Consider the following 23,055-nt stretch of genomic DNA (forward strand, 5'->3'; position numbering starts at 1 on the left):
CACCACGGTTTGTCTGCTGGGGACCGCAGCTGTCAATCAAACAGCGTCTTTATAAGCAGCCACAGAAGCGGCATCATTGCGTCTCGGGATAGACCAGGGGACAGACTGGAGCTCTGCTGTGATTATTGACCGTCAATCAATAGCTTCTCTGATGCAATTGATGTGACAGGTTTAGATCAGGATTGGAAGTATCGCTATCACTTAAATCCTGCGACCTAGTTAACTAGTTAACCGTGACTATTCCTGGTGTTTGTTCTCATATTAGCCGACTATCTATTATTTTGGAAAAGATGGATAAGTTGAGCGGCAACAATGTGACAGCGGTGAACAGCTCCGCCGACAAGTGGTCGTTCAACGAACGAGGCGCACGGCCACACGTGGTCCCCGAGGAGCTGAGGGTGCTGGTGCCGACTGTCCTGGGAGTCATCTGTGTCTTGGGTGTGGCTTGTAATCTCACCGCGATGGTCATCTTGTTCTCCAGCGCTCACCGGGGCAAACTGTCCCTCATCAACTCCCTCATCTTCAACCTGATGTTTGCCGACGGACTGATGCTGCTGTTCACCGTCCCGTTCAGGGCTGCCTCCTACTCCAACGTCACCTGGAACCTGGGCTGGCTGGTCTGCAAGACGGCCAACGGGTTCCTCCAGACCTGCATGGCAGCGAAGAGCTTCACACTGGCCGTCATGGCCAACGCGTGCCACCGATACGTGTCCAACCCCAACAGGCAGGTGAGCATCCGACTGGGCTCCATCCTGGCGGTGTTCTTCTTCATCTGGCTGTCTGCCTGCTCGGCCGCCGTCCCTCACTGGCTGTTTGCCTCGCTGCGGAGAGAGAGTCGCGGGCCGGTTTGCACGCTGATGGTTCCCCCCGAAGCCCGGGACTTCATGGCGGTCTACGTCAAAGCGTACCCCCTGGTCGTTTACTGTGCGCCGCTCAGCTTCGCCCTGGTGTATTTCTGGAGGGCTTACAGCCAGTGCCAGCGCCGCTCCAGTAAGACTCCGAACCTGCGCACACAGATCCGATCCAGGAGGCTCACCTTGATGTTGTTCAGCCTGACCGTGGCCATGGCTATTCTCTGGCTCCCCCAGTGGGTGGTGTGGGTTTGGGAGCGTCACGCCGCGGAGAAGGAGATCGAGGGGGCTCATCCCCTCGCCTCCTCTCTTCCCCCTCTTCTAACGCTCTCGGCTCAGCTGCTCACCTTCTCCCTGTCCCTGGTGAACCCTCTCATCGTGCTCTCGCTCTCCGAGGAGTTCAGAGAGGGCTACAGGGGGCTGTGGAGGCGCCTCACACTGCGGAAGCAACCTCCAGCCAAGCCAAAACCCGGACCTCACAACCCTACATCTCTCCAATCGCCTCGCCCCAGACCAGAGACTTCTGGCCAGCCGGAGGGAGAGGGGAGCCTTCAGTCGAGGTCCGGCCGAGGTCCCTGCAGAGAGGCTCAGCCCCTGCAGGAGCGAGCAGCAGAGGGCACCGGCGACCGGCTGAGCCTCAAAGATGGGATTGTTCTGCCTGACGTGGAGCAGTTCTGGCACGAGAGGGAGTCTGGATTGGACCCAGAGGAAAATGACCCTGTGCCGTGGGAGCACCAGAAGAAAGAGGGGGATAACTGAACCGTCCTTCGGTCGCTTAATTCAATCGTCATACAGCGGCAGCTTCAATCCGCAGACCGTTGATTGAAGGATTGAGGCTGCTGCTCTGTGCGGCGCCGTAAATCATTTGTATTCTATCACCTGAGTTTATATTGTTCAAATGGTAAGATGTGCAATCAGAGTGGAAAACCAGAGCGGGCTATACATATACAGATATACAGGTAATATATAAGTATCATATGTATATAGGATAAACATAATATACTATTGTGTTTGTTTGATTGTGCTTTTACTACTTCAAAAATACAAACTAATTCTAGTGCAGGGTGGCTTTTGGTGGTAATGTGAATTTAATACACAGTAATCTATATCTACTTTTAGTAGTTGTAGTAGTGTGTGAATTGATATTGGAAATCCAGATATATTGAAGTACTTGGACACACCGGTATGTGCTGCAGGCAATCCTCTCGGTAAAGTCTTAGATTTTAACACCTAAAATGTATTAATTACTTGTGTGCAACCATCGTTTAAGAAAACCCTTTGGGTTTTCCTGATGTTGAAGTAGTGCGTTTTTTATGTAACAGTGAGTGTGTATTTCTGCCCTGTGTTTGTGAGACATTATTTTGTATTGATTGTGCATCAATAACCAGTGTTTACAATAAAGGCAATTCTATAAATGTTGCCTGTGTGTGATACAATTGTTCTGTGGTGTCAAAGATGATGTAGATTAGGAGATTAATATAGAAAAAAAACATTTAAATGTACCTGTGTTCAGGAACTCATGTTCTTGTCATTGTGTGACACACACACACACACACACACACCCCTCTGCAGTTGTGTCTTAATGAGATGGATCAGACATTAGCGGATGATCTCCTGCTGCCATCACGTCATTAAATATATTTTCAGAAGGGCATCCATTATAATGTCCAGGGTTCTAATTAGAGGTAAAGAGCTTTCGTCTGAACTCCGAGTTGAGTCAGTAAACTCACATCTGTTGGTCTCACAAGGAATTCTCCATGCATTGATCTGAATACGCACAATAGGTAAAAACCTCACAATTAAAAGGAGGAAACTAAGCTGATCCGGGATCAAATTGTCTGTCTTTGATAAACCGTTAAGACTCGTGTAAGTAATAAATAATAAAGTAAACGAAAATGGAGACAAGTTACCTGACACATTTTTAGACTCCCTCCACTCCCTTGTGACATTTTCATTTCATTAATAATTTATGTTGACCTTTTATTTCCACAGGCAAGTACCTCAATCAGAGCAACACTTAACTATATAAAACCCAATCAATCCCCCGGGTTGTGACCTGGCCATAATTACTGAAGCCAAAAGAAAAAATAACCTATTGTTGGGCTGCAGTCTTAACCTTCAGTGTTTAAACAGATGAATAATTGAAGGTTCTTGCACAGGAATACCACAAAAAACAGTATGTCTTTACATTAGTGATACTGACATCAAAACACCGTGTTACCACAGCACCACTACATATAGCCGGTACTGTTTGACATCTGAGGCATTAAAGCCCAGTTAAATTAAGCAGTAAATCTGCAGTTGTGAGATTGTATCATATGTAGGTGCAAAGGTCTTAATCACTTGTAAACAACTGGTGCAATCCTGCCATTTTATATACACACGGAAAGCTGCGGTTCAGCAGCCCCAGAGCTTTCACTTGGCAAGCAATTGACTGACAAATCTTTTTCTTAACTTAGGCCCCTTTCACCCGAGACATCGGTCACAGTAGGAGAAGCACAGCTGTAAATGATGGTATTAAAGATGGCTGATCCACTTCATCTGGCTCATTTCAACACTTTAGAGCACTGTCTCTACTGCAAGCTGCTTGCAGGGCGTCTGACCTCCTCACCCTCGGGAGGAGGCTAATTTAAACCGCTCATTTCTTTTGGTTAACATGTAAAGTCCGGTTGAGAGTCGGAACTTAACGGACGGACTAGTAAAATCACACGCCTCACTTGAGAACTATAGCCTAAGATACTTAACTCCCACGCATGGGGCAAAGAATCACTCTACTACAATCCGCCGTCGTGCGATCTACTGATCGTCCAGACCTCTTCACACTCGCTGGTAGGGGCCAACAGGTGTTGGGAAACAGGGTAAATGTTGGAAGCACCAGCTTAGTTGGGCGCCCTGAAAGGATACAGGAGAAACACCAACATGTTTTGCACAGTCGGCCTCAAGTTTAAGATAAGCCAGGCAGCAGGATCGTTTACCAAAAGGTACTTTAAAGTTTCCAAAAAGAAAATAAGCCAGTCTACGTGGGTTAAAAATGAAACCCATGCTCGCTGGGATCCCAACTTTTTTCAGCCACTGCGTCTTCTTCAACGTTGACGTGCTGACAGACGTCTCGCTCTTTGTTTAGACACGACAGTTGACAAATGCATCACACTGTCTGAATACAGATTCACTAGTTCCACCACTATTTTACCAGGAGAACTAACTAAAGGTTAACGTACCGTATTACTGCAAATAGGGACTGATTTCAGTCACAGCCACTGTGTAGTTTTGTGAGCAAAGCACGGCTCTGCTAAAATATAACTTGAGTGTAATCGGTGTTCATGCTGAATGGAGGTGTGCAAGGTGACCAGACATGTGGGTCAACGGGTGAGTATTCTCTAACCTCCATGCACATGCATGTACATTAATGTATCAGCTGGCGTTTGCCCCTAGTGGACACTTTTGTGGTAAATGTTTTTCCTGCAGAAAATAGAGCATCTCCAAAAACAGCATAATGGTAAAAAAGTTCTAATGAGACTGAGAGACTGCTGATGAAGCTCAGGATAAAGAAAATCTCAGCAGAAAGGAAAACACTGATTAGGAGCAAAGTGGTGATTAACGAGTGTGGCAATCAACATTACGAGTGGAATGACAAGTCTGGGTTAATTAGGTCATTATAGGAAACCTTTCAGCAGGTGAGATCCTCTCCTCGCTGCCCTCCTGGCTGCGCCTCCCTCCCCCCCTTCCCGCTGGGAGGGGAGGCAGGGGTGTCACCCCTGTGTTTTATCTCGCTCAACCTCATCATTATCATCTCTAATAAATGAAACTCCACAGCAAGTGACATGCAAACCGACACTAATTATGCTCAGCGGAAAAGGCCGGCTGCAATTAAGCCACAAGCCTTTGGCTGCCGAGGCCGCGTGTCCCTCTGAGGCCATGTCCACACTACCTTTAAAAACAGGCTTCTTTTCCTTAGTTTACATCGAGTGTCCACTCTAGACCCAAGTTTTCATAAGGTCCCAGTATTAATCCCAAATCCCAGTATTAAACGAAAGCTTAGTGCGTATGGAGCCGGAGTCACACCTTCCTCTCAGGATCACCTGGCTCTGCTGTCTGCAGAGAGTCAAGCAGAAAGCGTGCGTGTATGCGTGCGTCTGTTTGTGCTGGAGGAGGGTTGGTTCAGGGGATCTGGCCTTGGTATTTAGCAGCCTTTTGATTAAAATAAACCAGAGAGCTTTCATCTCAGTGAAGGATGTGGAGAACTAAAGGGCAGGCACCTTTCGGCATTTCCAACAGTGCTCCGAGGGGGTGTCATTTAAACAAACTATACACAATCGATGAGTAATCGATCATTTAATAAGCAGAGGAAATTACCTATGACATCAAAGGCTGCCTACACAACCAACAAACAACAATTCCCCACGACAAAACAAGGAAGATTTAAATGTACTACTTTTATTGGAATAAATCTGTGTAAAAACTGAAGATTGATTACTTTGAATGATGAGGGTCCTGTAGAGACCGTTTGAGCATCTCTTGGCTCTTATCTTTTGTTTGTTGACTTTGGATCAGTCTTAAGGTAGCAGTCTAAGTGGAAAAGCTGTGATAAACCCAGTGTACATTACCTGTTACCCTTCACCCTACTGCACACAGTATAAACAGGCAGGTAAAGCATGAGTGGGGGGGGGGGGGGGGGGGGGGGGGGGGTCACCATTCAGCATCTTAGCGGTCAGATATCCACCTCAGTAGTTGGACACTAAAACAAAGCAAATAGTCAATTGAATGAAAGACAAATTCTTCAGGTGGTCAAAAACACGACTCTAAATGGATTTTACTGTTACTTCTACCTCATGCGCTATTTGTACACTGTAGGTGCACATAAGCAACAGTCTCAACATTATAAGGTCATTTGTCCACGTTGTTCTTCCAGGTTGTTGCGCTGCCCCCAAGTGGCCAGAATGTAAATTACATTTAACTGAGATTTTATTCTGCGATATATTATACACAAACCAAAAAGACCATATAATATTCAGCAATTCAGGATTTATTGAGCTGGATTAAAAGGTGAAACAATAACAATATTCATTCATTAATCTACAAAAAAAAAGTAATAATCCAGATTAAAACAAGATTACAAGTATTGACAAACCACAATCATTTAAAATGTATACTTTATTATTTCCCTGTGTGTTTTAATCCAAGTTGAAGACACAATGTTACACAGTGCCAGCGTTTGCATAGATCTGATAAAGTAACACATGGCAGCTGACAGAGCAAAATATAAAATAAAACAAGTATTTACAAAGATATCACTGTAACACAGCATGGCATATAGAATATTCTATTCTAAGAGAGAGGAGTTACTTCATAGCATTTTGGTCACAAGGAAACTCCCCCAGAACATTTTTTAGTAACATAGGGTTATGAACATAATCATTACAATAATTGTATACTGACATTTTGATGTTTAACTGACACCTGTAGTTAAAACCATGGCTCATATTTATTGCACCAATGCAATGCAATGCATTTTTGCACCAATGTGAGTATATTTGAATGGTTGGCATGAACAAAGAGGAATTCATGACTAATAGTAAATGGCCAAAGTAAAAAACAGTGCGGGAAAGTGATGCGTCACACACAATCTTCATCAAATACTCGCCTTCTGCAGTATTTCACACTAAAATGATTGCTCAAAGTGCAAGACCACAACAGTATAAAAAACCCAAATCAAAACAAACAGACACAACCCCAAAATGACCTGCTACATATCAGGTGTACAGTACATCTCTCGTCATAAGCGTATGCCAGCATGCATGTAGGGCTTTTACTGGTCCCATTTGGTCCAGTTAAAATCCCATTCTCATTCACACATAAGAAGCGCAAGCACTTCAAGAGTGACATCTTTTCTTAATATAAGATATCACTCCACAGCTGATGCTCTTAAAGACACGCCATGTCTAGTACACAAGCAACATTGTAAACAGGAACTTTCCTTTGCAAATAAATACTCCCAGAGCAGTTTTTCAACACTGCGCAACCCGTGGAACAACTTCACATTTCCATTGAATTTAGGGGAAATAGTTCATAGGGTTTCTGAGTCAAGTTCTGAAAGCTGACAGAGCTAACAAAGTATAAATCTGAAAAGATTTAAGACTTAAAATGTACTTTTTGTGATATGCATTCTGACTTGCTGATTCAAAATCAGAATCCTTCTACAATACATGAGTGTAAAGTAAACCCCAGAGTCAGGTTTACATCATAGACTACAGTTTCCGTTTTTTTTTTTAATAAAAAAGTTCGTTTAAAACGAGTTAACAAGGAGTTTGTACATCTTGACGTTGCAAAATGCCACCAGATAAATTACCCATTTGATTTTTTCTGTCCAGCAGATGGCGCTAAAGCAGCTTTGCCTCTTTGCAGGGCGTTGGTGGTAACCTGCAGGCCTTTCATTCGTTGCTGTTCCTGAAATAACAAATCAGAGTAAAATCACTTTACCACACCGACTAAACTGCAGCAGAATCGGCTTTGTTCAACCACGTACAAACATACTCACTCCTGATGGTTTGTTTAAAGGACACGGCGGTGGGGGTCTGGTCGGGGGGTCCGGTCGGAGCTTGGATGCTACCGACTGGGACGGTACAGGCGGGCGTCCTGTAGGCGGTGGAGGGGGCGGGTTTGGTCTCAGCTTGGTGAGCTTTGCCGAATTAACCGAAGGTGGAGTGTAACTCGCAGGAGAGTTTTGTCCAACTCCAGGCTGAATCTGGGCCCGGGCTGTTTGGCCTTTCTGCTCCGCAGCATACGCAGGTACGGCAGGAGGCTTCACCGCCGGAGGCACAATAGCAAGACGAGTTGAGCAAGACGGACTCGGACGTGGAGATGGTTTCCCCTGGGGAAGGATGCAACCATAACAGAGTTCAGCGGTTTCTTCTGATATCACAAACAACTGCGGATGGCGGCACTGGGCCGTGTGAAACCTCTTTACCAGGTCGTCTGAGTGTTGTTTCTTCAGCAAGAATATTGGGTTTGCATGACCGCTCACATGGCTGTTGGCCGAGACTGAAGAACTGAGGGTTAAAACACAAATAGAAAAGTATTTACACATTCACATTTACGCAGAGGATCGGTATTTTACCCTTCAGAATGTCATACCTTGGCATTGGAGGTGGAGCAGAGGTCTTCCCAGGGTGGAGTTTATGTCTGTAGCAGCACCACAGTGCAACGGCAGACAAAATCACAAAGAGAACCAGGGGAAGGACCACCAGGACTGGAAGGAGATTGCCTGTTGGCAATAGAATTTATACAATAAAATTATATATTTTCAAAGACATACTCTGACTAGTGTATCAGTACATATATATAATGAAATGTCTCACTGTGGATGACGACAGGTCCACTGTCTACACTCCCACCAGAACCCTTCTGGACACACAGAGGGGGAGCCCAGCCTGCGTCACAGTGGCAGTTGTGGTTGTTGTTGCACAGCTGGCAAAATAACATATTACACATTAAGATTGCAACAAAGAATTACCGTATTTTCCGCACTATAAGGCGCACCGGATTATAAGGCGCACCTTCAATGAATGACCTATTTTAGAACATGTTTCATATATAGGGCGCACCGGATTGTAAGGCGCATCAGATACTGCCGTCAAACGTTTGACGTCTGGGCGGGTGGACGGGGACGTGGAGACTGTGCTTTCAGGGTCCGATCGATGCTGCGAGGTTCATAGCACAATAATACAATATTAAAACGAAGAATGTTTACGAGAGAACGGATCAGATTGAAGAACTTTTGTCGGAAGAAATGCGTAAATATGACCGCATATACAACCCGTCATTGGCGGACTATAAGGACGCGCGGATGGCCTCGATTCACGGAGGGAGATCTCTGCAAACGTCGGTTTGCCGGTCGAGAGGTGCACAAAGTTGTGGAGGAAAACACGGGACAAATGTGTCCGCGATGAAAAGCAGCAGTGGCGATGCACGGGGCAATAAAGATATGATATATAATAAATAAACAAATGAAAGAAACTTCCACACACAAAGACGTGACTCTAGGTCATCTTCGACAAAAACACGTTACTCCACCTGTTGTTCTGGCGGTGAATTGCTCTGCAACACACGCAAGACTTTAGAACCATGAATTGAAACGAGTGCATCGACACAACGACGCAGAAGCATGCGCCAGCTTTTAGAATAACTTATTTCCCCGTTAAGATGGTTCAGCTACTGTAGAGAAAAGGGCACCGTCTCTCGCTCTTTAATCTCATGAAGTGCTCGGCAAGAACGACAGCTTTGTTTCTCCGACGCTCCGTGAAACAAGCTCCATATCTCACACGCTTGAGCGCCGCTCAGCATCTCGCCGCCGTAGACCGAGCTTTGGCATGTTTGGCAGAGCGCCTTGAGCGCCGTGTACAACCAGTATGGATCAACCGATTAAACAACTGATCCATATATAAGGCGCTCTTCTATATATATATATATATATATATATATATATATATAAGTGCTCTTCAAAGTGCGCTTTTAAGTGCGCTTTATAGTGCGGAAAATACGGTACTTCATTACATTGCCATGTGGGTTTGGTAATGAATGAAACATAGGAACGCAAAGCAAAGTGTGTCAAGTTCATTTCAAATGGAAAGGTGAAGTTTAGGGGTGACATGTAACAAGCTGCATTTGAGAATAATCAAATAAAACTCTTTTTCAGAAAGATTTAGGATCCATCACTTTTACTGGAGTATTTCTGCTTTCATGTATTGCTACTTTGTATAAAATATAAAAATAATTCCAGCACAACAGCCAAGCTTTTTCATATTAGTGGGCTGGCAGCCAAATCTTCAACACACTCTTTAGAAATTCACATTTCCAGCTGCCTTACATACACACACACACACACATAGAAACTTACCCCGTGCCCATTGCACTTGCTATTGCACTCATCAGCTCTGAGGAAAGATGCATTGCGGCATTCCCCGTTGAAGCAAAGCTGTTGAAAGGAGTGATGAGGATGAGAGTCGGCGATGAGGGGTTAACGAATCAAGTTCTTCCTTTAAGAGGTACAGCTTTCTTTATGAACAACTAGGGTAGGTGGTTGACAAACCAACATATCAGAGATCTAAAGCTCTCTGCCACAGCGCTGAATTCCATCTAGTAAATCTCACCGAGTCCACGGCACACTTGGTGCCTGTCATGACCAGGCCTGGGTCCAGAGTGTCCCCCTGCCCCTTCTCCTCCCCCTGCCCAGGCATGTACACGTGTGTTCCCAAGCACTGGATCTTCTTGTTGCCCGCGGTGACGGTGGTTTCTATGCGCACAGCGCTGTTCGCAATGGGCTTTGAGACCGAGGATAAACACTGGATTTTCCCACATGGGGCATCCCTGGCAGAGACAATAAAAAAAGGCCATTGAGATTTTGGTGATTGTCGGGAAATGTGGGTAAAAGAAAATGTGAGGGTTGAACACTTCTTTTCAGATCGTCACCTTTCCTTGCAGCTCCTGTACTTCCCAAACAGATCTTTGCCACAGTTCCCGTACATGTCTCCGGCTTCGTTTACCTTCTTAAAACACAGGTCAGGGGCCGAGCGGCCATCTGTGATCGGAAGGGAAGAAAGTGCACAGAAACACATGAATTGGTCTGCACCCACACACACACACACACACACACACACACACACTCACAATAACAGCGTGTATTGCGACCACCTGATGGAGACCAGATGGCATCCCTTACTGCAGTATTGCTCCTGCGGTACTACAAAGGCTCTCCAGGGAAGCTCTGTCGCAACGTGAATATGGACGCTGTCCAATAACAACCTCTAGTCCTGTGAGCCGGTGAGGCGCATCTCGAACTTTAAAGTTCTTTAAAGATCAAATATGAGATTATTTGATGGCTGAAATGCTGCGCATGTTCATAAGTTATATGCATTTACTCACATTTAAACGGATTATCTCTCTACACTCTTGGAAACTGATAATTGATTTTATGGAATATTGCAAGAATTTGTCTTAATTTGCAATCTGAGAGCAGTAGCTTCAGGTGTATCCAATAAAGTGTACACCAATCTCTGCACGCTGTCTATGCTGCATGTGATCAACATATACATTTACGAAATACAAAAGCATCCAGTTTACCCACCTTGTCCCCAGAGGGAGCGACACTGCTGCTCCAGGGTCAGACACATGCCGGTGTAACAGTAGGCCCGCCCAGCTGCACACGACGTACCGTCCACCAAATAGAAATTAGCAGGACAAGACTCCGCTTTCCCGTCACAGTATTCTGGCAGATCACACGAGCCGGAGGGCGCACGGCAAAGAACACCTGGGCTTTTCAACTGGACACAGAGGAAGAGGAGGAAGAATGGTTAGGAGGCACACAGAGGAGGAGGATGTCAAGATTTACAAAAGGCAGAATCAGAGCTTTAGTCCAAATTGCTGAAATGTTCGTCTTAAAACTGACTATTAGTCCAGGGGACGCGTCCATCAGGGGATGATTGTGAAAGTTTGATGATGGTTATTACCTTGCAGTCATGACAGCAGACGCCATGGGCACACTCGGCTCCGGCTTTCAGAGTGCAGTTGTTGGCGTTACAGCAGAGACTCGTGCACTCCTGCAAAGAGAGCGTAAAGTCCGCAGTCCAAAAGCATGCAGGGGAAATACATACGGCAAACATTTAGGGGGCACCAACGCACCTCTTCTTCTCCACAGTCACATTCTTCTCCATCCTCCAGGTAACCGTTGCCGCAGCGCTGCCCCCCATACATGGATCTGGTGTTCGGCAGGTTGAAGAGACACTTCCCTCCCCCAGAGTTCAGGTAGCTCTTAAGCTCCTTCAGGTTGCAACCGTTGAAAACACGAGGAAATGGATGCCTGGTTTGTGACGAGGAAGACGGACAAACACATAATGCAGACTTTATCGTGATCGAATGTCAACTTTCAAATCTTCCGTTCCTCTCCGCCCAATTGGTTTAATAGCGGCCGTCGGTTTGGGTGGAGGACATCAACCCTTGCGTGTCGTACCCAGTAGCAGCAGCCATGATGCAACCTCCGTCTTCGGCCTTCGCCTGGCAGCAGCCTGTACTGTCGTGGCTCATGCCGAAATTGTGGCCCATCTCGTGTGCCATGGTGGCAGCCACACCCACAGCTAACTCAGAGTGGTCCTATTCCCAAAAAAAATAGTTTGAGGAGGTAAGTGAAAATAGAATTTGGAGAAGTGATATTTCTGTATTCATGCTGTCCTCCCACAATACAAACCCAAAGTACACGGCTAATTGTGTAAGGTATTTTTGACCGACCAGTCTCAATATTTACTCCAACTTTCTTAAGACTTTTGTCTCTCACCGCGTTCACTCCACCGGACTGGTAGTCGGAGCACATGGCTTTGAGAGGGGCCAGCCCGATGATGGTCCCTTGGAAGTCCCTCCCCCTGTTGACACAAAACGCTACTGGTGATTAGTTCCAGTTGGACGACGGCCCAGCGGGTTACAGCTGCTGATAGTTACAGCCTCGCAGTGCATAGAGAAATCAATTGAGAGGTCGGACCCCAGGGGGACCAGAGGCTAAGAGGTGATAGGTGGGACTCTAGCGTTGGAGAAGGTGCAGAATGACTGATGGGGAGATTAGCGGCAGAGACAAACACTGACGTGACGAGTTGAGCGTTGTCGTTGGGGAGCGTACGGAGCTGCTTTCCTCTCCAGGACAGGAACGCTGCCAGAGTGCTGTGAGGGTTGTCGGAAACGCTGATCATGTCCTGGCTGGTCCAAACCTCCAGGCCGATCAACGCCACGCGGATGCTCAACGCCTTGTAGTACTGCGAGGACAAGAAAGGTCTCACTGGCCGTTTCTACTCGACACGGGTGGGATGAATCTGTCTGTTTGTGACTTTCATGTTCTGCATCCGATCCTACCTTGTCAACCAAGTTGGCTGCCTCCAGTAGTTTCAGTTTGGTCTTCTGGAGACTACTCCCATGCTTCTCAAACTGCAAACGGCATAAATCACATGAGACACAGGAACAGACACACCCCAGTGTTTCCCACACAGACACGTTTGTGGCGGCGCGCCACAGATTCAACACCGGCCGCCGCACATTGCGCTTGGTGTATTTTTTTTTTTTGAACTCTAATTAAATCACGCAGCGTATTCGTTCAGCTGCATTCCCTCCGTTGTTCTGACAGAGAAGTTGCAGACTTTGCGCATGTTGTAGGCTGTAACAACATGTAGTATAGTGAAATGTGTACTACAGCTATGGGAGTTGTATATAGTGTAAATTGTGTATAGTTCTATCTAGTGATGTGTGTTTTAGTACGATGTTTGTATAGGCATGAAGTTTTGAATTTACTGCCCCCCCCCCCCCCCTAGTCAGCCCCCACACATTGACGTTGGATCTGTGGGAAACACTGCACCCACACCTTTTCTTATTAAACCTCAAAAGGGGAGTTTAGGTGACAAAACAGGATGTTATTCAGATCTTGATGTTTACTACAACTTCCTCAAAATGAAATGGGTGCAATTTACTGACGTATTCTATTCATTTCTTTATAGTCCTGACTTGAACAACTTCTGTTCCAAATAAATAGCTCGTAACGTTTAAAAATACATCCGTGCAGCCGACTTATACTGTATCTGAGGGCCACAAGGGGGTTGAAGCCAGTCCCAGCTGGTGGAAAACGCCACACAGTGAGAGACAAGATACGGACACCGAAAACAGTTCACACCTTCCTACAGCGTGGGTGGGTGCTATCATGTTCTCATGATATTAGGCCTCGCACATGCGTCATTTTTATTTCCCGGCTTGGCTTAAGAAATGGCCAAACATGACAGAATTGAATCCTCACCGCAGCCTTGTCTGCAACTATCAGCAGCTCCACGTACTTCATATTCTGGCTCACGTCCCTTTTTTCCTGAAGACAGAATACGTCAACGACAACCTCGTTGTGGTTTGTGTAGACCTGGGTTTCGTCCTTTGTCCGGTCCCTACTCACCCTGGCGCTCCGAGGAGACATCATTCCATGGATGAAGTCGTTAAGCCCCTCCTCGCGCTCCTCGTTGCCACGGTGATGCGGGCAGCTACCTCCGGGTAGATGGAGACTCTCGGCTCTGAACACAGCGTGCTGCTGTGCACCCGTGGAAACGGGAAGAGGCTCAATCAGGTAGCTGACGCTTGTGTTCAGAGAAATCAGTCCTCTGGGGAAACAAGACGCAGCCAATTTGTTCCGTCCAATCATGACTCGGGGAAATCAATGTGGGTCGATGATCCGGTCTGTCGTATGCTGTGGAATTGTATATACTTTCCAACAGAAATCCTTTATTGCATTGTTAAACCGAGAGAATGGGTATTAGATACGCGGCTGAGAGTCAGACTGGGATTCTTTTTATGTGCTGTGGTGGTTTTACTGATGGGTGGAGTACAGATACGTTTCACCAGCTATTTACTGCTGCTCATGAATTAAATTCAGCTATGGCAGACAGAGCGATACACGGCCTTTTGACTTCCCCCTCATAAATGCCGATGTGGATACACAAACACGCGAGCACGCACGCAGCATGTGGTCCAGCAGCTGTAGCAAACATCTGTCTGAGGTCAGACACCCACGTGTCAATGTCTCTAGTGCTGCATTTGCATTTCTCCAGAGAATCTTCATTTGCATTTCATTCAGTCTCTGGATGCAGAGCAATGAACCCACGGAAACACACATGTGGCTGTGATTTCTGTCAGCGCTTTCCAGCTGCTCCACTGCTCAAGGTGCTTCCAGCAGGAAAGCTCAGCCCCATTGGATCGCCGGCCGGAGGAAACACAGGATCTCCATACTGAGGTGGACTCAATGAACCAGCTCCCGAGCCCACGACCTATTAACCTACTGAACTGCACACAACTGTTTCCTGTCACCTTATCTACTCGCCCACGGCTTGATCACAGGCTGGACTGTTGTGCAGGCTGCAGGCTCTTTTCATCTACGAAATCCTGTTCAGAAACTATCTAGGTATTATCTCTGAGAGCCAACGGGTAATAAGGGGCTTAGGGAAGAGCTGTGCTGAGCTCTCTGTACAGTACCAGTCACACTTTCTCATTGAATCGAATGAGGAAATGTGTCCAAATGTGCCTTGTACTGTATGCAGTTTTTGTTTAGACTTAAAAAATAATAATTTGGCAGTAACCTGATTTCTCAAAAGGTTGTGTTCAAGAGGAACCATCTTTCTGCGAATTTATCTGCACAATTTCCGATAAGCAAATGCTTTCTAATCGTCTTTTTACATGAAGATAGTGTTGATCAGGGCCAAGAAAAGTACTAACAAACATTTGGACACATGTCTGTATTGCTTTTGGCAAATTAACCAAAACAGGAAATGTTGAACAGTAACATGAATTTATGTGTGTTGTTTAGACAGGTTACAAATCACTCTGTGTCCATTAATTCTGTTTTTCTGGCACAAATGTTTGACAGTCAGTTGGAAAAAAACTGATTAGCTAAAATTAGCATGAACGGAGCTCGAAGTGTTAAATCACTGAACAAGCACATTGAACACAATTTATTTCTGCAGCGCTGTGTTGGGAAAACGTTCCTCTTGGCTCTGTTCCTTGTGGCTCTTCTACTGCTTTGCTGAGGTAACTTCTAAGAAACTTTCAACATTCACCACTGGGACCAACTCTAAATATTTGAAAACTGTATAAAAACAGCTTGAGGTGCAGTTTTAACTTACCTGATTCCTGAGCATGTGCTAACAGCAACGCTTGATCCTTTCATGCCCTGAACCTCCCCATGGTAGAAACAGTGTCCCTGTAACACAAAAGAACTTTAAAAGCTCCAACCAGAAGACCTTGTTATACAAGCATCGGATGTGATGTTGTATCTACACTGCCCGTTAGCCTCTAAACTACTACTGCTTGTATTCATTTCTCTACTGTGATCACTCACAGCTTCCCACTGCTTTTTAAGAGCGCCGGATTGCCTGATGGACTTACAGTGGTGGCAGGAGAGGAGGATCTGCGGGCTCCATCGGGACTGTACCAGATCTCCTGATATCCAGGGGCCAACAGCTGCCTGGTGGAACATTGCAAAAACTCAGAGGCAATTTGCAAGATGATGTATGCCATCAAATGTTCAATCTACTGAAAGAGCGGAAATATGGTGGGAAATGTACAAAGTTAAGGCTTGGAACCACAGAGAAGATAGAAGAAGACTGATTTTCTCCAGCAGCCCACAGCTCATAAAACATTCACTCTGATAAGAGACAAAACCAGACTGCTTTAAAGTTTTACACAAAGATTCTTACCGGATCTCGAATACAATACAGATTGTGCAGGAGAGGCTGATAAATCAGGATAACGTACACAAACCAAGAGAAACATCAATTTATTATGGAAAAACAGTACATTCCTCTTATTCTCCATCTGCCTGTGTGATTGAGTGAGTATCTTCAGACTCTGTCAACCGACTGGCCCAATATTTACATCCCGAACAGATGCTTGTTTTCCTGTCTTTTCCTTCCAGCTCTGTCTCAATCCATTCTTCCTGTTTTCATTCATAAACTCTGCCTGTCCCACAGCTGGTTTTCTTTGGCTGCGTCTTGCTAAATCTCCCCCTACGGTCAAGCTGAGGTCCATCAAAGGACTGTAACTGCAATAGAATAAAGATCCAGAGAAACCGCCACGTATCTACTGGTGCTGACTGGGCTCGACTTGAGTCTCAAACACGAGATAGAAAATGTCCCACTAAGACTTCTCCATTTTAGCCGGCTTATGGCTTCACCTCAGCGTAGCAGCTATGTATTATGCTTTCACCTTTTTCAAATAGAATTAGTGCAAATCAGTGGGATGAAGTTAAATAGGAAGAAAGTGCTAATTTGCTCTTTTTTGTCATGAAGTTTGATTAGAAGATCAACACCAGTCACAGGAAGGCAAGGGATGGCTAGCTTAGCTTAGCATAGCATAAAGAATGGGTGAATTTTCCAGCCTGGCACTGGCTTCAGTGACTCTTAGAAATGAGATATTGTGTCAAACAACACAGCTTACTGATGGAAACAATGAGCTTACTGATGGATGGCCTTCTTTTCCTCGCCCTCGTCTCAAGTATTCATGCTAAGCTAATCAGATACTGTAGCTGTATATATAGCACACATGCATGATAGGGACATTGATCTTCTCGTCTAACTCTCGGCATGGAAGTGATTATGAGCGCGTTCTTCAAAATGTCCCACTGTTCCTTTAGAGGATAATGAAGACAGATGGAGGGATGATGTGGATTTTTCTTTTCTCCTCCGTCAGAGGCCCCGGAGGAGACAAGCCTCTTGAAACAATGACAGCCTGTTGATCAAATCAGCCACAGAGCAATACAAAGACGGAATAAGTCTGCTTTGTCCTTTAACAGATTGGGGGTTGGGGGGCTTAAAAATGATCAGTCAGCGGTAATGCATCCGGCTGATGTCACCCTTTTGACCTTCTATCCGCATTTATATCTAGCCTTCCTCTGGTTTTCCTGCTCCTTCAACTCCCCGAATATTCCCATCATGCACTGCTCAATTCCGTGTCGCCCTCTCTGTCGCTTTCAGAGGCAGAATAATGGCAGAGTGGCTGCGGATTGTTTGAGCTTTACCACACTGCTAAACACAGGAACCATCTCCTCTTCTACGAGCAGACACATGAGCACTCCCACAGACCATACACGCACACGTATGACATGTATGCAACTAACAAAGCCACTGTCACTACCGAAAGCATAATATCGGCTCAATTTGTATCGTTTTTTCCCTTTATTAGTAATTTATTAGCCAATAAAAGAAACTACTTTGACACCACTTTTTAAGGCCAAAGCCACTGGACTTGTGCCAACTGGTGGTTTAATTACACTATAAAGAACTAGTGGAATTGGAAGATGAAACAAAGCGTCTCTCATCTGACATGAAGAAACAACCGTATGAATCAACCAAAATAACCTGTTGTATTGCGGGCAAACTGTGTAGTTTCAATTTGACGCATCAGTGTCAGAAGTAGAATCAAAAGAAGTATAACACATAGTTCAGGTCATAAAGACGAAGGGGACAACTGCAACGCACCCGAAGCAAAAGGGAGTTCATCGCTACAAACCTACAAACTGTTTTTGTGTTTGTGGGAGGAACTTTCAACAACTGATCATTGGGATTTGACCAATTTGTGAACATCCTGCTGGGAGTCGTTTGGGATCACTCTCAGGTCTGTAGGAAAAATATAAAGCGACCGTCAGCTGGACATAACCCCCTACAATCCACAAAGGATTGAGTTTATACTAAAGTGTTTTCAATGATTAAACACACATGTGGTTACTCGGCTTTAGAGGTGCTGTTAGGAGAAGCTGGCCGGGTTCCCCCTTCTCCAGTCTCAATGCTAAGCTGCTGCCGGCAGTGGTTTCATATTTACAGTTTGTCCCATTGCCAAAAGTCAACTTTTGAGTCTATTTGCATTCTGTCAAAGGCTGCGAGAGCTTTCAAATGAACACCAACAGCGCTGCGTGGCAGCGGGAGAGCTCCACCAACGAATCTTGGACGTCTCCCAGTGTCTAGGCAGAAGCTGTGATTGAGGAGCGCAACACTGGTTGAATCAGGCCGGTCTGGCGGTGAGGCTGAGACAAAGGCTTGGTTCAGCCCCGTGAGGGGAGGGAAGGGGTTGGGGGGAGTAATGCTAATGTACTTTGGAGATAGTGAAGGGGGTAGAGAGGAGGAGTGGACGTGGGGTAATGCATTAGGGTCAGTGGGTCGCATTCTCTCATAGGATCAGATGACATCACCGCACGGGGGGGAGGGGGGATGATAGGCGCCGCAAAGTCAAATTACCGCTCTGCAACATATGATGAAGAGGCTTTTATTGCACAGGGAGGCCAACGCACTGCGGTGCGGAGTCCTGTGTGTGTGTGTGTGTGTGTGTGTGTGTGTGTGTGTGGAGACCTACATTAAGGCATCAAAGCAGACACACGGCCGAGCCACTGTGAGACTAAACATAGAAGCGAGGACAAGGAGAATCCGTCCCTGCTCTCCGCTCCCCAGACCTGTGATCCATCAGGTCTGAGCTTTCAGCCTTGTTTGTGTTTCTTAGGGCGGCTGCTGCTGCCGCCGGGTGCATGTGTGTACAAGGCGTGTTTGTATGTGTGTTGTCTGTCTGCGTGTGGCCCCGGTCTCCTGAACCCTGACCGCGGAGGGAGCGCGTGGGAGACGCATATCAGCTCCAGAGCCCGGGGGAATATCGGACGAGGTGAGGACCAGAATGGGAAGAAATGGGGTGCTCGCTTTTTCGAGTGGACAGTGGAAGACGTACGAGGTGTGGAGGAAGGGAAGGGGAGGAACCAGCGTTTCCTGACCATTTAGGTTCATGCACTTGATGTGCAGGAAGGGCATTAAAACAGAAGAACAGAGAAAGCCAAGCAGAGGTGGAAGCAAGAGCATTGACACGATTCAAGTCTGAACCCACGTTTGCTCACAGCCAAACTGACCACGAGTGTCGCCCGCTTTTCCTCAACTTTCCCCCCCCTCGACCTCTTCTCCTACGGCCCATCACTCACTTTCTTGCACCATTTCCTTCCTCTCTTCTCTGTCTCTCACTCTTTCCTGCACTCCTGAGTCAGCACAACGGCCCGCCGCCTGGCTCTTAACCAAATCAACCCTTTCCGGGAGCACCTTTGCCTTTCATTACGATAAAAGCTCTGGCAGACACACACGTGCACGTTGACGAGAGGGAAGAGGGGGGGGGGGGGTATAAATGGATTGAGTCCGTGCTCCAGCCTCCGGGAGAACCGATGCCCGCAGATATTCACGGCTGTGTCTTTCTCCAGGTTCTGAGTAAGCGTTACATTATGTGAAGAGCACTTGAAGAGGACTGGAATTAAAAGTTAAAGGGCAAGAAAAATGGATTTAAAATGCGGGAGAATGAACAGAAAGACGAGATTGAGATGATCTCACGGCTGGTTTGGGTCCTCCCTTATCTGCTGACCGCCGGGGTTACAGTGGTCGGGGCAATGGGGACAAGAAGGAGCAGCCAGGACACGAGAGCCGGACACCGGCGACATTTTCTCTGGCATTTCTCCAAAATCACACATAAATCTTCAGTGATACAAACTACTGGTTTCTTCTCACCATTAATTGCGAACAGAGGATACATTTAAAAGAAAGGAAAATAGTGACCCAGTCTGGGACTTGCCGTTCAGCCTTAGAGAGAGCGGCTGGTGGCAAAATGTAAAATGGTGAGCCTCAGAATTAACTAACGGGTAGTCAAAGAGATCCTCTGTCTTTGCATGCCGGAAAACCATTTTGTGGTCGCTGCGTGAAGAGGGTTGGGGAGGGGAGGGGGGGGGGGGGTGGGGTGAACTTCATAGTACAATGTTTAAAAAATAAAAAAGCCCATAAAAATGACTAAACTATTTAATTAAAAGTCTTGACTCATAAAACGCATTCTCCATTCTTTCAAAATTGGGTGAAATGGTGAAAAGGGCGGACTAATTAAAAACGTAGTATGTTAGTCAAACAGTAAATTTCATAAAATCTACCAAATTGCACATTTCCTTTTCCCAAACAAGCTACATCCAGTAACTGAATGAATGAATTGGAACAAACACCTAAATCAATTGCCCTCCTTTTCCCATGTTCCCAACTCCTTTTGTATGATTTATAACAATCAACAGTTTAATTTCTACATTTATTTCCCTTAAAATAATATTTGATTTGCTATTTTTAATGCCTGCACTTTAACTTCTGCGCTACAATTTGACTTGATTGATCATTTGTGGTGCACATGACAAATACATGACTTTGCACATCACCTCAATCCTTTCCCACTGAAGCTGTAGCAGAAGCGATTGGCCAAGTGTACAAATTGTGCACCTTTCCTGTTCCAGGAAACAGTTGGGAAATTGTACAAAAGGGTTTCAAAATATCTTTGTCTTTCTCGTGACTTGGTCTTCCCCTGTCCTTGTCTCCTTTGAATCGCATGCAGACCGACACACACACACACACACACACTCTGACAAACACTGTGTGTGATTGATTAAAATTCCTTGCCCAGGAGGCAATCTGACAGTGTGACCACCTGCTGGGAAGGGAGAGCAGGGGGAGTTTTGGGGGGGTGGGGGGAAATCCCTCAGGGGACGGTCAGTCAGACACAGCGGAGTCCCGGTTCGTTAATGCTTGTCCCTCTACGAGTGACCGAGCAACGGAGAGAGAGAATACCGATGAAGTTAAATAATGGACTCCATTTCTAATGTCCTCTTGCGCGTGTGCGCGCTGGCCCAAACCCAAGTGATAAACCACGGCCCGGCAGTCACCACCGAGCGGCCTCTGTCCCGGTAAACGAGATGGATGCTTCCCGTCACCATCCCATTGTGGCCGGACAGGAACGTCTCCATCACGTTGCAGGATGTTAAATGCAGACGCAGAGTCTCACTTCCTGTTTGCCCAAGGCAAGCGGATCGGGTGTCAACCCTGCTGTCGTCAAAAAAGAGAACCCCCATCACCTTCCTTTGCTCCCATCATCCCCCTCTCTGCAGCCAGCAGGCCACTGACCTTATAAATGTACTATGTGACAGCTAACATCTGGTCGAATCCACGGGGGCGAGTCGGGGCGCCGTGTGGTCGTCTAAGAATACTGTACACGGCTCAGAGTTGGATATTCGCAAACATTGATTGATTGAAGGGACTACTTGAATAAGCAATTATTTCGTCTCATTTTAATACCTGCTCCTGGGAACGCTCAACTGCACAGAAAAAAGCTTCCGGACACATTACTAGTTGAATGTTAGATCACTCACTCGTTTCTCTCCAGGTGGAGTTTGAGCTCCCGGCCCTCCGCTGAGAGCAGAACCTGAGCCTCTGCAGGATGCTGGAGGGGAAAAAGATATTTCAGGAAGTTGTGAAGCTTGCTCACATATAGATCTGTGGCGGTTTTCTTTTTTTTTTATTACGGACTCGCCTCGTTGCTGTCGGACCTCCTGTGTCTGTGAGGATGCAGCCATGTGGGATAAGTAATCTCATAACTGTGTACGTGATCAAGGATGCTCCTCGGGGAACCCTGCTTATTTCCTCCTGATGAAAAACACAAAGAGAAACGAGGGATACATTTGAAATCCCCCATTTGTTGGGACATGCACTTAAACGACCTATTGCATTCCCCCTCCCTCTTCCCCCCCCCTCCTCCCGCATGCCATCTGACTCACCGCCTTCCGATGGAGCGGCGGCTCCGGCACCGCGGAGGAGAACCACGAGACACAGCAGCCCCAGAGAGGGCTGCGCGGCGGCGGCAAGCGCCCCTGGACGCATCCTAACGACGAGCGGCTCCGTATCAATCCGCCAAACTGAGACGCGAACGTGCGACGGACGCCCCTCGGCTGCTTCTGGGCGGGTTGACGCGGGGGCGCCACCGGTGGGACATCGCGACGGGCCGCTCGTTTGGGCGCATCGTCCCCTTTCTCGCTCTCGACCACTCCCCTTTCATCATCATTACTCGCGCGCACGCGAAGGGAGGAGGAAGGGAGGAGGAGGAGGGGGGGCGCGCTTGAGCTCGCGAGCGGCGGAGGTGAGGCGAGATAAGAACGACGGGGGGTGAAAAGGGTCCGAGTGATGGACGCTGGGGTCCCGATGAGCCAGAGACGATGCGGAACCACTCGCTTTATGGCTCGCTTTTTTTTGGGGGGGGGGGGGGGGGGGGGGGTAAAATAACCTAATAACTTTCTAATCATTCGATAATGAAAAATACGCCATTATTCACTCTACAAGCTGAAGGTTTTGTTTTATCATTAACAAGAGACGTGAAAAATAAATTAAAGACCGACTTTTAGTCATTGCTTCAAGCTCCAAGGACGGCGGATAACTCGTTTACCATATTACAAAGGTCATTTTGCACACATTGCCTGCATGGTCAATTTCTAAATCGTATGAAATGACGCAAAATGTCTGTAAATTTGTGGTCTCGGATTTTAAGTCGAGAAAACCCTGATGTAAGTTTTCATGACTTCATGAGAAATAAAAACACGATCGTGTGGAACAGAGTACAGTGTTGAACGTTGCATTTCCTCAACGTTGGCAGAATGTTAACAAAAAGAAAAATATATATTTTATGAAAAATAAATAAATCTAAATATCACCTTTTGAATGATTAGAATCGGTGGTTATTACTCAGCTGTTTCAGCTTAGTGGCCTTGCAGCAATGTTGGAATCACTTTGTTCTGTGGATCTTTTTTAGTAGATGTCCCGGCCTACATTATCATTTC

At 46.4% G+C, this 23,055-nt stretch overlaps 2 protein-coding genes across 2 annotated transcripts; one reads left to right on the forward strand and one right to left on the reverse strand.

The window, feature by feature from the left end:
- The first annotated feature begins 81 nt into the window (after positions 1 to 81).
- gpr151 (G protein-coupled receptor 151) lies at positions 82 to 2,266 on the forward strand. The gene has a single exon (XM_040173868.2). It carries the CDS (start codon positions 291 to 293, stop codon positions 1,608 to 1,610), a length of 1,320 nt encoding a protein of 439 aa, XP_040029802.1. The 5' UTR covers positions 82 to 290; the 3' UTR covers positions 1,611 to 2,266.
- Positions 2,267 to 5,853: 3,587 nt separating this feature from the next.
- adam19b (ADAM metallopeptidase domain 19b) lies at positions 5,854 to 22,885 on the reverse strand. Its single transcript, XM_040173806.2, has 22 exons — positions 22,003 to 22,885; positions 21,759 to 21,871; positions 21,598 to 21,668; positions 15,795 to 15,873; positions 15,533 to 15,609; positions 13,816 to 14,017; positions 13,669 to 13,734; positions 12,741 to 12,812; positions 12,477 to 12,643; positions 12,175 to 12,259; positions 11,854 to 11,993; positions 11,526 to 11,703; positions 11,354 to 11,443; positions 10,972 to 11,167; positions 10,317 to 10,425; positions 9,998 to 10,214; positions 9,745 to 9,822; positions 8,207 to 8,315; positions 7,983 to 8,112; positions 7,816 to 7,897; positions 7,387 to 7,719; positions 5,854 to 7,295 (listed from the first exon to the last, which is right to left on the reverse strand). Exons 1-22 carry the CDS (start codon positions 22,103 to 22,105, stop codon positions 7,194 to 7,196), a joined length of 2,799 nt encoding a protein of 932 aa, XP_040029740.2. The 5' UTR covers positions 22,106 to 22,885; the 3' UTR covers positions 5,854 to 7,193.
- Between the last annotated feature and the right edge of the window lie 170 nt (positions 22,886 to 23,055).

Source organism: Gasterosteus aculeatus, chromosome 4, assembly GCF_964276395.1.
Source record: "Gasterosteus aculeatus chromosome 4, fGasAcu3.hap1.1, whole genome shotgun sequence".
Lineage (NCBI taxonomy): Eukaryota > Metazoa > Chordata > Actinopteri > Perciformes > Gasterosteidae > Gasterosteus > Gasterosteus aculeatus.